Source organism: Hypanus sabinus, chromosome 27, assembly GCF_030144855.1.
Source record: "Hypanus sabinus isolate sHypSab1 chromosome 27, sHypSab1.hap1, whole genome shotgun sequence".
Classification (NCBI taxonomy): Eukaryota; Metazoa; Chordata; class Chondrichthyes; order Myliobatiformes; family Dasyatidae; genus Hypanus; species Hypanus sabinus.
Window position 1 is genome coordinate 21,894,414 of NC_082732.1, and position 15,814 is coordinate 21,910,227.

The window sequence follows — 15,814 nt, forward strand, 5'->3', positions numbered from 1 at the left end:
GTTTACAGCCTTCTGCAGCTTTTTCCGATCCTTTGTAGTGGCTCCTCCCTACCAGATGGCGAAGCAACCAGTTAGAATGGTCTCCATGAAACATCTGTAGGGATTTGAGAATGTCTTTGGTGACAAACCAAGTTCCTTCAAACCCCTGATGAAATATAGCCATTGTTGTGCCTTCTTTGTAATTGCATCAGTATGTTGAGCCCAGGACAGATCTTCAGAGATGCTGGCACCCAGGAACTTGAAACTGCTCAGCCTTTTCACTGCTGATCCCTCGATGTGTTCTCTCAACTTCCTTTTCCTGAAGTCCACAATCCATCAATTCCATGTTGCGATACCACTCAACCAGCTGATGTAACTTGCCTTGCCACCACCTGAAATTCTAACAACAAAGGTTGCATCATTGGCAAATTTATAGATGCTTTTTGAGCTGTGCCTAGCCACGCAGTCGTGGGTTTAGAGAAAGTAGAACAGTGGGCTGAGCACACATATTTGTGGCGCGCCAGTGTTGATTGTCTATAAGGAGGGAATGTTAAATCTGCTCTGCAAAGACTGTGATCTCCCAGTGAGGAAATCAAGGATCTAGATGCAGAGGATGATACAACGGCCCAGATTTTGGAGCTTGTTGATGAGTACTGAGGGTATGATTGTATTGAACGCTGAGCAGTAATCAATGAATGGCAGTCTGACTTAGGTGTTACTATTGTCCAGCTGATCCAAGGCTGAGTAGAGAGCAAGTGAGTTTGTATCCACTATACACCTATTGTGGGGAGAGACAAATTGGGTCTAGATTTTTGCTTAGGAAGGAGTTGATTCTAGCCATGACCAATCTCACGGTAGATGTGAGTGCCATTGAGTGACAGATTTTGGGACAATGCACCCTGCCCTTCTTGGGCACTGATATAATTGTCACCTTTCTGAAGCAAGTGGGAACCTCCCACTACAGCAGAGAGAAATTGAAGGTGCACAGACTAGAAGGGCTGAATGGGCTGTTGTCTGCGCTGTAGGGTTCTATGGTTCTATGTCCTTGAATACTGCTGCCAGTTGGTTGGTACAGGTTTTCAGAGCTCTTCCAGGTGCACCATTGAGGCCTGATGCCTTTCAATGGTTCACCCTCTTGAAAGATGTTCTCATGATGGCCCCTGAGACCGAAATCACAAGGTCACCAGATGCCACAGGGATTTGCCTGGGTGGTTTTATTCTCTCTTTCAAAGTGTGCATAACAGAAATTGAGCTCATCTAGGAGTGAAGCATCAGAGCCATTTGTGATGTGAGGTTTTGCTTCGTAAGAAGTCATGTCCTGCAAACCCTGCCAGAGCTGACGTACATCTGATTTCATCTCTAACCTTGTTCTGAATTATTTTTTATTCTTAAAATGGCTGCCCATAGGTCGTACCTGGACTTCTGTATTGTTCTGGATCATCAGTTTTGAATGCCCTCAGCAGACTATGAATCACCCGGTTCATCCACAGTTTTTGGTTTGGATGTATCAGGTCTTTCCTCGAAAGTACACACTCATCCACACAGGTCGTCATAGAGTCAGTGACAACTGTGGCTTATTCATTCAGATTTGAAAATAAATCCCTAAATATTATCTAGTCCAATTCAAAGCTGTCCTGTAAGTGCTCCTCTGACTCCACTGATCATACCTTCTTGGTCCTTGCCACTGGCGCTGTGGTCTTTTGTTTCTGCCTATACGCTGGGAGTAGAAGTATAACTAAGTGATCCGATGGGATGGCATGGGAAACGTTCTTGATGGTGGTATAACAGTAGTTAAGTGTGTTGGCCCCTCTGGTTCCACAGGTGATGTTGGTGGTATTTGTTCAGAGACTTCTTCAAGCTGGCCTGGTTGAGATCTCCTGCAATGACAGGGAAGGCACTGTTTGTTTGACAGGACTGCACTGTTTTGTGTCTGGTAGTTATGGTGTTCAGCTCCTCCAGTGCCTGCCTGATGTTGGCCTGAGGCACTACCAGGATGATGGCATAAACTTCCCTTGGCAGGTAAAAAAGAATGCCATCTGACTGCTAGATGTTTCAGGTCAGATGATCAGATCTGAGTCAAAACCACCACATCTGTGCACCATGATGAGTTAATCACAAAGCATACTCCACTTCCTCTACCTTTAAAAGACTCAACTAGCATGTGTTTACAGCGAATGCAGAAATCATTTAGCTGCAGTGCTGCGTCAGAAATGGCGCTGGTGAGTCACATTTCTGTGAAGCAAAGTACACAGCAGTCCCTGATGTTCCTCTGGAACTGCAATTTTGCTCTGAAGTCTTCATTTTAATTTTCCAGAGGCTGTACACTTGGCAGCAGGATAATCGAGTGGGGGCTCTAAAGCCACTGTATTTCAATCATACTTGTAGAGTAGCGTGCAGTCCCTGCTTCCATTTTCTTAAAGAGGAACTGCACTTGTAACTGAGTCTACAGTCCGGGGTCCACTGATTTTGAGCGTCAATAAATTTTTTAATAGCTTAATACAATACTGCTTACTAAAATACCCATATGTGACTGTAGATCTCAGCTGTAGTAGTTCTTAACACAAATATTTGATGATTCCCATCAGAACTGCATGCAAAGCGTCACCATCCATTTGTTTATAGACAGGCACATGCATAAAAGAAAAATGGAGAGCTGTGTGAGAAGAGAAGGTTAGATCAATCTTGGAGTAGAATACCGTGCTGTGTTGATCTGTTGTATTTGAAAGCATTAAAGGTATCAATACAAATTCCAATTAATTTTAATTATGTTCATATTATTCTGGAGGCAACTAGGACCCTGGAATTCTTTGGACTACACAAACTAGAATGGTTTCAATGGACCTCTGATAAGGGTGTAAACTCATATTTAGGCTGTAAAATCTGAATTATTAATGTTCCTGAATTTGGCATTTATGCACCCTAGTGTACTGTATCTTCCTTTTATTAAAACATTTATTTAAGAAAGTAGTACTGCCCTTCATGGTAACATTTTACATTTTACTGTCTTTATTTTTTGGGTAATTTTGTAGAATAAGCATCTAGTTCAGGAGCTTTTCGCTTGTCAGCAATGTAGACGCCATGTAATCAGTGAAAACCTGCTTACTGTATTATTATTGGGCTCAAAATAAGGGACCTCAGTAATGTCCTAGATTTAATCTTCCTGTAAGCTAAGTTTGTATGGGATCTGGGCAATACTGGAAAGCAATTGATGTCCGTCCTTAATTGCTCTTGGGAAGGTTGTGAACTACCTTTTTGAAAATGTCCTGTCTTTGTGGTAAGAGCGCTATTCCAGGATTTGTATCCAATGTTAAGAAACAAAAACAGCAACGCTGTATATTTCCAACTCATATTGGTGTGTGCCATTTGGAGGAAAACCTGTGGGCTGTGGTGTTCACATGCATATTACATTGTGTAAATGGTATACTCTGCATTCACGGTCTACATGCGGAGGTGAGAATGAATACTTAAGGTGGGGTTAATGGGATAGTAGTTCAAATATGCTACTTTGTCCTTGGTGGTGACAAGGTGATTGGAAATTGTTAGAACTGAATTCATCCAGGTAAGGGGAGTGCATTCCAGCATGTAATTGACTTGACTCTGTAGATGGAGGAAAGACTTTAAGGTTTCAAGAGGTGAGGCACTTGCAACAGAATACTCAACCTCTGCCCTTTTCTTCTGTTTACATGTCTGATCCATTTGAGCTTCTGGTCTATAAGATTACTGAGTCCCCAGTATAAATATTCTCCTGATTAATGATATGGAAGACTCAAAGATGGTAGTTCAATTGAACATCAAGAGTTGGCAGATAGATTCTCCCTTGTGGTCATTGCATGCTATTCTATGGCATGAATAAGTGGCTCAAAATCGTCTTAGCTGTAACTTTTGCACATTCGGCTCCCTAGTTTCCAACATAATGAATATCCAGCTTGCATTTTATCAGTGTTAAGCTTATGTCAGTTGCTGTATCCTCAAACACTATTTGTCCATCCACATCAGTGAATGGATACAGAACAGTAGTTCTCAATGTACATATTGGCCTTGATGTTATTTAGCCTGGAGAATGAAAGACAGAAGGTAGAGTTAAGTGTAAATAACATTGAAGTTCTTTTTGAAAACTGAGGCATTCTTTTTAATTTGGCAGTCTCAAGAAGCCTTGTTGGCCCGCTACGCAGAAGAGTCACGTCAACTGCGACAGGACTTACAGAGGGTGCACAACCTGTGCAGCAGCGCTGAGAAAGAACTGAAGTACAAGAGAGAACAACTAATAGATCTGCAAAATCAAAATTCTCTACTTGGTCAGGAAAATACCAGGGTGAGTGCCACATGCAATAATGATCAAAACTAAGAATCTAAAACTTAGTGTCTTTTGAGTAAAACAAACAAGAAGAGAACGTTGATTCCTTAAGTCCTTCTGAGTTGTAGGAACTGAGTTGCTGGCAAGTATGAGTTTGATGATTGTTGCAATCAAGAAATTAGTTTCAAGATGCATCCTTGTTCAGCATGGTGACTGTTTAAACAATATAGTGTGGCTTAGAAAGTGGTGTTACAATGGGTACATTAATTGTAAATACATAACAGGCCAACATTTACTTTGCTTGAGATGCCGTTACTGCAAACAGTTTAGACCTTGCACATGTGTGTTGTATAATAGAGTGGTAGAGCACTACACTACAGAAACAGGCCCTTTGGCATATCTAGTCTATGCCAACCTAATCATCTACCTAGTCCTATCTACATGTGCCCAGGCCATGTTACACCAAACCCCACCTATCCATGTACCAATTCAAACTATTATTTAAATATTACAATTGAACCTGCATCTACCAGCTTACTCCACACCCACACCATCCTCTGAGTTAAGACGTTTTCCCTCAGGTTCCCTTTGAATACTTCACCTTTCCCCCTAAACCTATGAAATCTAGTTCCGGTCTTACCCAAGTTGAGGGGAAAAAGTCTGCATGCACGCACCCTATCTATACCCCTGGTAATTTTGTATACCTCTGTGAGGCTTCCCCCCATTTTCCTATCCTCCAGGTAATAAAGTCCTAAGCTATTTAACCTTAAGACCCTCTGAGCAGTACCAGCAAACCTTCCCGCAAGGATACTGGCTCCCACTCCGGTTCAGATGCAAATTGTCCGATTTGTGCAAGTTCCAACTGCGTGAAAAGAGAGTTTGATAGTCCAAAAATATGCTGCCTTCCTCCCCCACCCCCACACATGTTCATCTGCATCATCTTCTTATCACTTGCCTCACTAGCATGTGACACCATCTGGGATCACCACCCGGGAGGTCCTGTCTCTTAACCTGGTTCCTAACTCCATGAACTCACTTTGCAGGACTTTGACACCCTTCCTGCCTATGTCATTGGTACCAATGTAGACAATGACTTCTGGCAGCTCACCTTCGGCCTTAAGAATACTGTGGTCTCAATCCGAGACACCCCTGACCCTGGCACTTGGGAGGCAACATCATTCTCATCCACAGAGTCTCCTGTCTGTTTCCATAACCAAAGAATTCCTGTCACTACTGGATTGCTCTTTTCCCCTCTTCCCTTCTGAGCGACAGAGCCAGTCCCAGTACCAGAGACCTCGCTGCTGCAGCTTTCCCCCAGTAGTTCATGCACCCACAAACATTATCCAAAGCAGTACACTTGTTATGGAGGGGAATGGCCACATGGGTACTTTTTACTGGATGCTTATTCCCCGTCTCTCTCCTAACAGTTACTCAGCTACCTATGAACTGCAACATTTATGTGAGTGCCCCTCTGTAACTCCCATTACTCCTCATTCCTCAGTCATCCAAATCCAGCTCCAGTTCCCCAAAATGGTCTGTAAGGAGCTGCAGTCGGGTGCACTTCTTCCAGATGGAGTCATCCAGTATATTTGAGGTCTCCCTGTCTTCCCATATCCCACAAGAGGGGCATTCCATTGCCCTGACAGCCATTCCCATCGCTCTAACTGTGCAATAAGTCAAAAAATACGAAAAATAACTTTACTGAACCTCACCTTGGCCTCTGTTCACTTCCACCATCTCATCATGCTGAAAGCTTCTTGGCTGTGAGACAATCTAAAGATTTTCCTTCTGAGTTTGTAAGAGAATTGATGAGCCTGGGTCCAGGTCATCGTCAGGGAAGTCAGCAACAGTAAGTCAGCTATAAGCATCTGTAGTGGGCTTACCAGCCAGCTATTCATTACAGGGAATGATATACTTTTATTGAGATACCAGGGCAGGGATGGTTTTAAGATGTGATTGAAAGATCCAGTACAAAAAGCAAATGCAAAAATGAGAAGAAACATTTCATGTAGAGGTTATTGAAATGTGGAATAGACTGCCGTGTAAATATTGAAGTAGATTGAATTGCAACATGTGAGAGTTGCAAAAGAAAGTAGATAGATCTGGTGTAGATTTAGCAACGGAACATTTGTAAAGGACATAATAAAGTGTTTAAATATCCATAATTCTTTATTCATAGATGAAAGTGGATTTAAATGCAGTGCAGTGTAGTCTATCAGATGTGGACAAACACAACATAATGCTGAAATCAGAATGTGAAATTAAACAACAGAGACTAAAAGAAATGGAACTGGAATCCAGCAAGTACTTCCATCTTGCAAAACAGTTAAAGAGCACACAAGAAGATCTCACAGCAGAAAAGAACAGATATATGCGTGCAGAGAAAAAGGTGGGAGGTGATTCTGAATTTACTTTGGAGAGGTTATTTTGTTTTCTTTTAATTTAATCCTTAAGCATGTATCTGCCGTAAAAAGATGCTTCCTTTTGGGTGCCTTTTATCATTACACTGAGTTCCATTAAAAATCGTATCATGTTGAAACTGAAATCAATAGTTTTGCACTTTTCCTTGTGTTACAGTATCAAAGGAAGGGAGGGTGATGCAGTGAACTTGAGCTAAGGTTAGGAAAAAAATTAGGGGAGGTAACTCAAAGCAGCAAAATGACTGAGACTGGAGACTTATTCTGTAAAGCACAAGGCATTAGCGTGTGTGTGTGTCTGAGTGATATACAAATCAATCTAAAACTTATCTGATCTGTAACAAGAGAAAATCTCTAGATGCTGGAAATCTGAGGAACACACACAAAATGCTGGAGGAACTCAGCAGGCCAGGCAGCATCTATGGGAAAAGAATACAGTCGACATTTCGGGCCTTTGCAGGACTGGAGATAAAAAGTTGAGGAGTCAGATTTAGAAGGTGGGGAGAGAGGAGGGAGAAGCACAAGATGATAGCTGAAATTGGGGAGTGGGGTTGGAGGGGTGAGGTAAAGAATTGGGAAGTTGATTGGCGAAAAAGATACAGGGCTGGAGAAGAGGGAATCTACTAGGAGAAGACAGAAGGCCATGGAAGAAAGAAAAGGAGGAGGAGCACCAGAGGGAGGTGGTGGGCAGGCAAGGAGATAAGGTGAGCGAGGTAAAGGGGGGATGGGAAATGATGAAGGGTGTGGGAGACCCATTACCGGAATTTGAGAAATTGGTGTTCATGCCATCAAGTTGGAGGCTACCCAGATGGAATATAAGGTGTTGTTCCTCCAACCTGAGTTGTATCTAATCTGTATCTCCTGTCCATATCCACACATTGGTCATATTAGGATACAGCAACAATGCTATAACTGGGGTAGGACAGATACTATTAAAATAATTCTAGATTCCCAGATTTTTGGAGTTATACAGCATAGAAACAGGCAGCTTTCGCCATTGTCTTGGTATAGCTGGACTCTATTGTTCTCAGTAGACGGTCTGGCACTCCGTAAGCTTTCAGGATCTTCAGCATTTTCCCTCGGTGAATGGAGTCAAAAGCTTTGCGAAAATTGATGAAAGTAAGCATGACTGGTAGGTTGTTCTTCCTGACTTCCTCGATGATTCTATGGAGAGTAAGTGTTTGCATTACTGTTGTGCACTTCTGCTGAAAACCATTCTGACTGAATCTTAGCTTAGGTCAATGGTGGTGCGAATCCTGTTCAAGACCACCTGATTGCATAGCTTTGCTAAGAAGCAGGTGAAGCTGATACCACTGTAGTTATTTGTCTTCATGAGGGATCCAGACTTGGGGACTGGGATAATGTTTGAGAGTGACCACTACTCTGGTTTGTCACCTTTTGTCAGTGTCGTATTATGTATGTCCAGCAAGATGTTGTCCAGGTCACAGTTCTTAAGGACATCTGGTGGTATCCCATCTGGTCCAGCGCTCCTGCCCTGTTTGAGTGCATATTTGGCCGCCTTCAGTTCCTCAATGGTGAATGGGCCGTCATCGATGTCGATTTGCGTTAGTATCATGGGTATGTCCTCCTCTTCCGTGATTGTTGGAGGGCTTCCCAGCAGGTTCTTGAAGTGGGTAAACCATGTCTGGACACGATCCTCTGCTGTTCTACCACTTATTTGACCTGATGGGGACTTCTTCCGTCTGCTGATCTCATTGACTAGGCGCCATGCTTCTCCATGCTGCTTGTCTTCACTAGCAGCCTTTACCCCTCTAATCCTCTCAGCTAATTCCTCTTCCTTCAGTCGGTCGTAGATGGCAAAGCAATTCTTCTTTGTTGTCTTGAACTTGTCTCTTAGCTCTTCTGTTTTGCTCCTTCTAAGTTCGGCACGACAAACATTGACCACACTTCTTCAGGGTAGACCACACTTCTTGCTGTGACAACATCAGGATATTTCGAGATCTGGCTCTTTTTGATTCGCTTCACAGTAGGCAGACTCTTTGTTGCATCTGTGTGTGCATCTATGAGTTGTTGATAGTGGTCGGTGGCAGTTTCTTCATCCTCCCTCTCCAGTGGGCCGAAGCAATTTCTCACTTCCACAGTGTACTGGGTTTAAAGAATAGGTTGTGAGGAGAATGCCTTCCAGCCTATCTTCACCTTGGGACCTGTGGCTTTGGGTTGCTGCAGTCTCTGTCTCACTTGCATTGACACTTCTCTGTGGTCAGAACTGACCGAGCTGAAGATGCTGTAGGCTTCTGTGTTGATCACACAATTACACCATTTTGTTCTGACGAAGATGTAATTGAGATGTTTCCTGTTGAGGGAGGCTCTGTTTACATACGTCCACAGTTTGCCAGCTCACTTCTTAAATTGTGTGTTGGCGGCAGTGAGACTGTGTTCCTGGCTGATATCAACTAGGTATTGTCCATTTCTGTTGGTAAAGTCGTGGTATGAGTATGGACCATCTTCCAGTCCAACCTGGGCATTAAAATCGCTAAGCATAGCCAGGAAGTTATGTACTGGTATTGAAGTGACAGCTTTGTGAAGTTTACTGTAGAAGGTCTCCACTTCCTTCTCCTCGCTGCAGTTGTACAGGAGTAACAGACGATGACAGAGATCACTGGGTTTCCATCGAATTCTGCAGTAATGATTCTGTCACTGACTCAGAGCCTTCTTCAACTTGAGGTTCAGCATCAGCCCTACTCCGCCTTGTGCTGACATCGTCGCCAGCTCTTTCCATGCAGAAGAGGTGATGAGGTGCATCCCCTCTAGCTCTGTGAAGCTTGTGTCTTTGTGTACATGACGGTGTACTTGGATCCCCAGGATGGAGATCTCGTATCTACTTGCCTGTGATGCCAACTCTGTGCATCAAGGCAAGAGGTGGATGGTATTTGCATTGAAGGTTGAGATAATCATTTTTACCTTAGCGCAGTTCGCTTGGCCCCCTTGTTGGACTCAATCCTCCCCATAGGGTTTGAGGTTGCGTCTTCATACTGCCTGTCCAGCCCAGGGTCTGGGCACTCTGCAGAGCTCCAGAGCATGCCCAGCTCTGGAAGTATAGGGTTTGCTGTGTTGTCTGTCATCATAATGCCTCACAAGGCACAAAACAAAAGACTGTGTGACGTGCCACTCCTCACACAGACAGTGGGTGGCCGTTGATGCACAAGGAGTTAAACTGCCTTTTGACAGGTTTTGTTTTTAGTTCAGCTGGGTGCCTATACACGCTCCTCCCTGGTTAACTGAAGTGCACCAGGGGGTATCACCAGACGGAGAAACAGCGGTGTTCGAGCTCCTAGCTGGTGTGCTGCAAGGAGACACTCTGGCACCCTACATCTTTATTATCCTCCTTGATTATGCTCTACATCAAGCTACCAAAGGTCATGACAAGCTTGGTTTTACCATAAAACCAGGGTCAGACCAGTGATGCTCACAGATCTCGATTTTGCAGATGACATAGTCCTGCTCTCTGACCAGATGGAGGAAGCACAGCAGCTACTGACCAAAGTGGAAATTGAGTGCAATAAAGTTGGACTTCACCTAAACGCTAAAAAGACAGAGTACATGGTGTTCAACTGCGACGAAGGTTCTCTCAAAACCGTAAAGAATGATACCATTAAGAAAGTCTTAGACTTCAAGTACCTCGGGTCAAGAATGATGAGTTTGGAGAAGGACGTAAAGATATGGAAGGCACTGGCGTGGAGGACTATGAATACCATGAAGGAAATCTGGAGGTTGAACCTGACCAGAGGGCTCAAAAAGAGGATCATCACAGCAGTCATAGAGTCCATTCTCACGTACGGATGTGAGACGTGGACACTCACCAAGACCATGCGAAAGTCACTAGATGGTTGCTATACACGAATGCTCCGGATGGCTCTTGACGTGAGTTGGCAACAGCACATGACGAATGTTGAGCTCTATGACGACCTACCGATGCTCACTGCTAGAATCGAGGAGAGAAGACTGCAACTAGCTGGGCACTGTCTACGCCACCCTGAGCTACCTGCCAGCCTAGTCATCGCATGGGAGGATGAACCCTGGACACCCTCCCAAGACTATAGTCAACACGCTCCTAGAAGATGGCGGCGTGGCTAATGTAGATGAGCTGAACACACTAATGAGGGAGAGGGAGGAGTGGAGAGTCCGTCATCGTGCCCGACTGTGGACCCCTAGGCCTGGGTCAACATAGTAGTAATAAACAGGCACTTGGGCTCGACGTGTCTGTGCTGACTGAAATGCCTGTCTAAGAAAATGCCATTAGCCTGAGTTTGGTTCATATTCCGAAACTTTCCTATCAAGGTACCTGCCCATGTGTTTTTTAAAATATTGTACAGTAACTGTACCTGCAAGTATCACTTCCTCTGGTAGCTCTTTCTGTATATCCACCAGCTCTGTGTGGAAAGATCTTGCTTTCACTTTAAACCTATGCACTCTAGTTCCACCCTGGGAAAAAGACCATGTATGTATATACTGGATATCTTCATAATTTTATAAACCTATTTAAGGTCATTCCTCAATCTCCTAACTCCAGGTAAAATATATCCAGCATATCTAATCTGCTCCTATGACTCCAGACCCAGCAATATCCTTGAGAATCTTTTCTGTGCTCTTTCTAGCTTAAAAAAAACAGCTTTCCTAAAGTGTGGTGACCATATCTTCACACTACTGTGCACTCCATGCACAGTCTAGCAAGTGTTTTATATTGCTGCAATGTGATGTCCCAACTCCTATACTCAGTGCCACATGCAACTTATTCACATCCAATGTCTGCCATTTACAGAGGGGATTGAGCAAATGCTGGGAGGAACTCATCAAGTCAGGCAGCATCTATAGAGAGGAATAAACAGTGAATGCTTTGGGCCAAGACCCTTCATCATGACTGGAAAGGAAGTGGGCAGATGCCATAATAAGCAAATGGGGTTAGGAGAAGGAGTAAAAGCTGGCAGGTGATACCGAGTGAGGGGGAAGGTGGGTGGGGAGGGGGGATGAATTACGAAGCTGGGAGGTGAAGGGGCTGAGGAAAAAGGAACCTGATAGGAGAGGAAATGGACCACAGAAGAAAGGGAAGGAGGAGGGGCACCAGAGGGAAGTGATGGGCAGGAGGAGGGGTGAGAGGGGAATCAGAATGGGCAATGCAATAAGAGAGAAAGGGGAGAGGGTGAAATTACCAGAAGGTAGAGAAATCAATGTTCATGCCATCAAGATGGAAGCCACACAGGCAGGAAAGAGGTGTAGGAGCACATATAGCTCTTGTCCTGCTTGCAGGGGTAAGTGCTACCCTGGAGGTCAGTGGGGAAGGAGGAGTGGAGAAAGGAATCACAGAGAGCTGGGAGGTGAGGAGATAAGGATATGCTTAGTGGTAGGATCCTGTTGTTGATGGCTGAATTCACAGACGATGTTGTGCTGGATACAGAGGCTCATGAAGTGGTAGGTAAGGACAACAGGAACCCTATCCCTGATAAGGTGGCAGGAGGATGATATGAGGGCAGATGTATGGGAAATGGGGATGATACAGGTGAAGTTAGCATTGATGGTGGTGAATGCACAACCCCATTCTTTGAAGAAAGTGGACATCTCAGATGTTCCAGAATGGAAAGCCTCATCCTGAGAACAGATGCAGTGACATTGAAGAGCTTAGAAAAGGGAATAGCATTTTTTACAAGTGACAGGTTGGGAAGAGGTATAGTCAAGTAGTTGTGAGAGTCAGTACCTTTATAAAATAGAGAGAGAGGGAGAGGGAGGGAGGGAGAGAGAGAGGGGGGGGGAGGGAGAGAGAGAGAGAGAGAGAGAGAGAGATTAGAGTAAATTTGAAGGCAGGGTGGAAGTTGGAGGCAAAATTGATGAAATTGTTGAGCTCAGCGTTAGTGCAGAAAGGACACCAGTGCAGTCATTAATGTAGCGTAGAAAGAGTTGGGGAGCATTACCAGTACAGGATTGGAGCAAGGATTGTTCCATGTAGACAACAAAAAGGCAGGCATAGCTGGGGCCCATGTGGGTGCCCATGGCTACATATTGGGTGTGGAGAAAGTGGGAGGAACCAGAAGAGAAATTGTTGAAGGTGAGGAACCAGTTCTGCCAGATGGAGGAGTGTTGTGTTAAGTGGAACTGGGGGGAGGGGAGATAGGGGTGTTAGGTCTTTTGTCCAAAAAGAAGCAGAGAGTATTGAGGCCTTCCTGTAAGATGACAGAAGTGTACAGGGACTGGATGTACCTAGCGAAAATGAGGTGATCAGGGCCAGGGAACTTAAAGTGATTGAAGTAATCAAGCCTGCTATATGTCCTCTACACTACTAAGCCCATATTCAGGGAAAGCACTCCCCAGGGCTCTGCCATTTACTGTCTATGTCCTAGCAAAGGTTTAAGATTTATAAAATTTTGGGTAGAAGTCTTTTTAACTTCTCAAAATGCAACATGTTGCACTCACCTGAGCTAAATTCCATCTCTTATTCCTTTACCCATTTTCCTAGTTATCAGCATGCTACTGTAATCTTGGCCAGCCTTATTCAGTGTCCACGATACCACAAATTTTTATGTCATATGTAAACTTAGAAATCATGCCACCTACATGCTCATCCAAATGATTAATTTATATGTCATATAAACAGATGACCCAGCATTGATTCCTGTGGCACACCACTGTTCGCAGGTCTCCAATCTGAAATGCAACCTTACAGCTAGCCTCTGCCTTCCCCACTGAGCTGATTCTGTATCATTTGGCCATCTCACTCTGATGTGTTCTAACCTTACAGACCAATAAAGCTTATTCAATCTAAGCAAAGTCACGCTGTTGCTAATCAGCCCTTGCCTTTCCAAACTCAAATAAATACCTTCCAGTAACTTACCCATCACTAATGTAAGGCTCACTGGCCTATAGTTCCTATAGTCACTGGCTTATCCTTGACGTCTTTTTTAAAATAATGGCACAATATTATCCATTCTCGTCTTCTGTTACCTCACCCATGGCTTACAAAGATACATACAATTTCTGCCAGAGCTACAGCAATCATTTCCTTGCTTCCCATCATGTCCTACGGTCAGGGCCAAAGGACTTTTCTACTTCTGTACACTTCATGGTTACCAACACCTTCAATGTCAGTCAGTTTGAGGATATCATTGTTCTCTTCCTGAACTCACGGGTTTATCCATGGAATGGAATGTGCTACAGTGTCTTGTCTCAGAGTGAATTGTGGTTCTGAGATGGCTCTTTTTAAAAAGGGAAAGTCACAACCAAAGTTGCAGAAATGTTATCAATTAATCCTGACATTTAATCATGAGCCATATTAATTACAACGTTAAATGGTAAAGCAAAAGTAAAGTATTATAAATGGACTGATTGGAAATAATTTGATCAGAAGGTAGAATCTGTTTCACTTGTAGCAGAAGATTGTGTTTCTGCCTTTCATGATTATACTTAAAGAAAAATTTAGAGCAGTTTATAGATAGCAAATGTTGGCATTGTATCTCTCAGTATATATTTCTGTTTAATATTCCAAATGATAAGATGGATTTTTCATTCCAGTGGCAAAACAAAACATTCATCTTTCACCATAAGTTCCTGGTAACTCTAGGATGCAAGCTTCGTCTTCTCTAGATTGGTTAGAACATGTCTCTTCTAGAGGAGACGTGTGCCATATATGAACAGAGGTACAAAAAGAGGGACAGAACAATCAATCAGATTGAAGCTGATGGCAAATAGGAAGTGAAAAGCAGGGATATAAATTGCATTTAAGTCAATGGATGCCAGTTTTGGATTTTTCATTGATGCATGCATGTGGTTAACATTTTTCAGTCAGTTCAGATATATACTGACCGTCCTGATGAAGGGTCTCAACCCGAAATGTCAACTGTTTACTCTTTTCCATAGATGCTGCCTGGCCTGCTGAGTTCCTCCAGTATTTTGTGTGTGTTCCTTTGATTTCCAGCCTCTGCAGATTTTTGCTTGTTTCATATACACCCTTGTTGTTTTTGGATAAAATCACACCTAATGTAATTTCAGTTTAAAAAGTCTTTTTGTATTCTACCCAGTCAGATGCATTGATAAAACAGGAACTAATGTAGAACTAATGGAGAGGTGCAACTTAGCTATTAAGTTTATTATAATCACAATAAATAATTGAATTGGATTCTGGATCTACATTGTGCATCTTTTGCAAAGTATATTAGTTAGTAAATAAAATAGCATTTAAAAAAATCTATTCATTCCAAGTGTCATTTCCAAGTTTGTTTGCCCAGATATTCATTTAAATTTTCTTTGATTAGCCTATTATTTGGGATCATCTTGTTCTGAATCAATGAACAATGTTTTATTATTCTCTTTTTGTCCTTCTCTTACTTCCACAAATAATCTATCCTGCACCTGAAGACTGCAGAGTTACAGCAGCAACTGAGCAGCATTCAGCATCAACTATTACTGTCAGAAGCTCACAAAACGGACAGGGTGACATTGGAAGCTGAACTTAAGAAAAGCAGAGAAACAGCAGACAAACTCAGCAACCAGCTACAAGCGGAAACTATTCAGAGGTAAACTCAGAAGAGACAAGTGCCCTGTTACTGTAACTTTGTTTATTATAAACATGAGGAAGTCTTCAGTTGCTGGAAATCTAAAGCAAAATGCACTAAATGCAGGAGGAACTCAGCAGGTCAATCAGCATAAACATTGGCTGTTTTGGGCCGAGACCCTTCTTCAGGACTGGAAAGGAAAGGGGAAGACATCAGAATAAAAAGGTGGGGGGTCAGGAATTAGAAGGTGGTAGCTGAAGCTAGGTGTGTAGGAAAGGCAAGTGGCTGGAGAGGAAGGATAATGGATAGGAGAGGATAATGGACTAATGGAGAAAGGGAAGAAGGAGAAGCACTGGGGGAGGTAATAGGTAGTTGATGTGAAAGTGGGGAATAGAAGAGGGGAGGGGAGAAAATTACCAGAAGGAGAATTCATATTCATGCCATCAGGTTGGAGGCTACCCAGACAGAGTATAAGGTTTTGCTCCTCCACCTTGAGGGTAGCCCCATCATGGCACAAGAGGAGGCCATGGACTGTCATGTCGGAATGGCAATGGGAATTGAATTAAACTATTTGGCCACTGGGAAGTTCCACTTCTGGCAGATAGAGAGGAGGTACTCGATGAAGT

At 43.3% G+C, this 15,814-nt stretch overlaps 1 protein-coding gene across 2 annotated transcripts in view; it reads left to right on the forward strand.

The window, feature by feature from the left end:
• ccdc30 (coiled-coil domain containing 30) overlaps positions 1 to 15,814 on the forward strand; it is a 117,405-nt gene that overhangs the window by 78,080 nt on the left and 23,511 nt on the right. For both annotated transcript variants that reach the window (XM_059951886.1, XM_059951887.1), the window contains 3 exons: positions 4,121 to 4,291; positions 6,453 to 6,662; positions 15,052 to 15,209. In XM_059951886.1, coding sequence (XP_059807869.1) covers positions 4,121 to 4,291; positions 6,453 to 6,662; positions 15,052 to 15,209 — 539 coding nt within the window. The remainder of the gene's footprint in view (positions 1 to 4,120; positions 4,292 to 6,452; positions 6,663 to 15,051; positions 15,210 to 15,814) is intronic.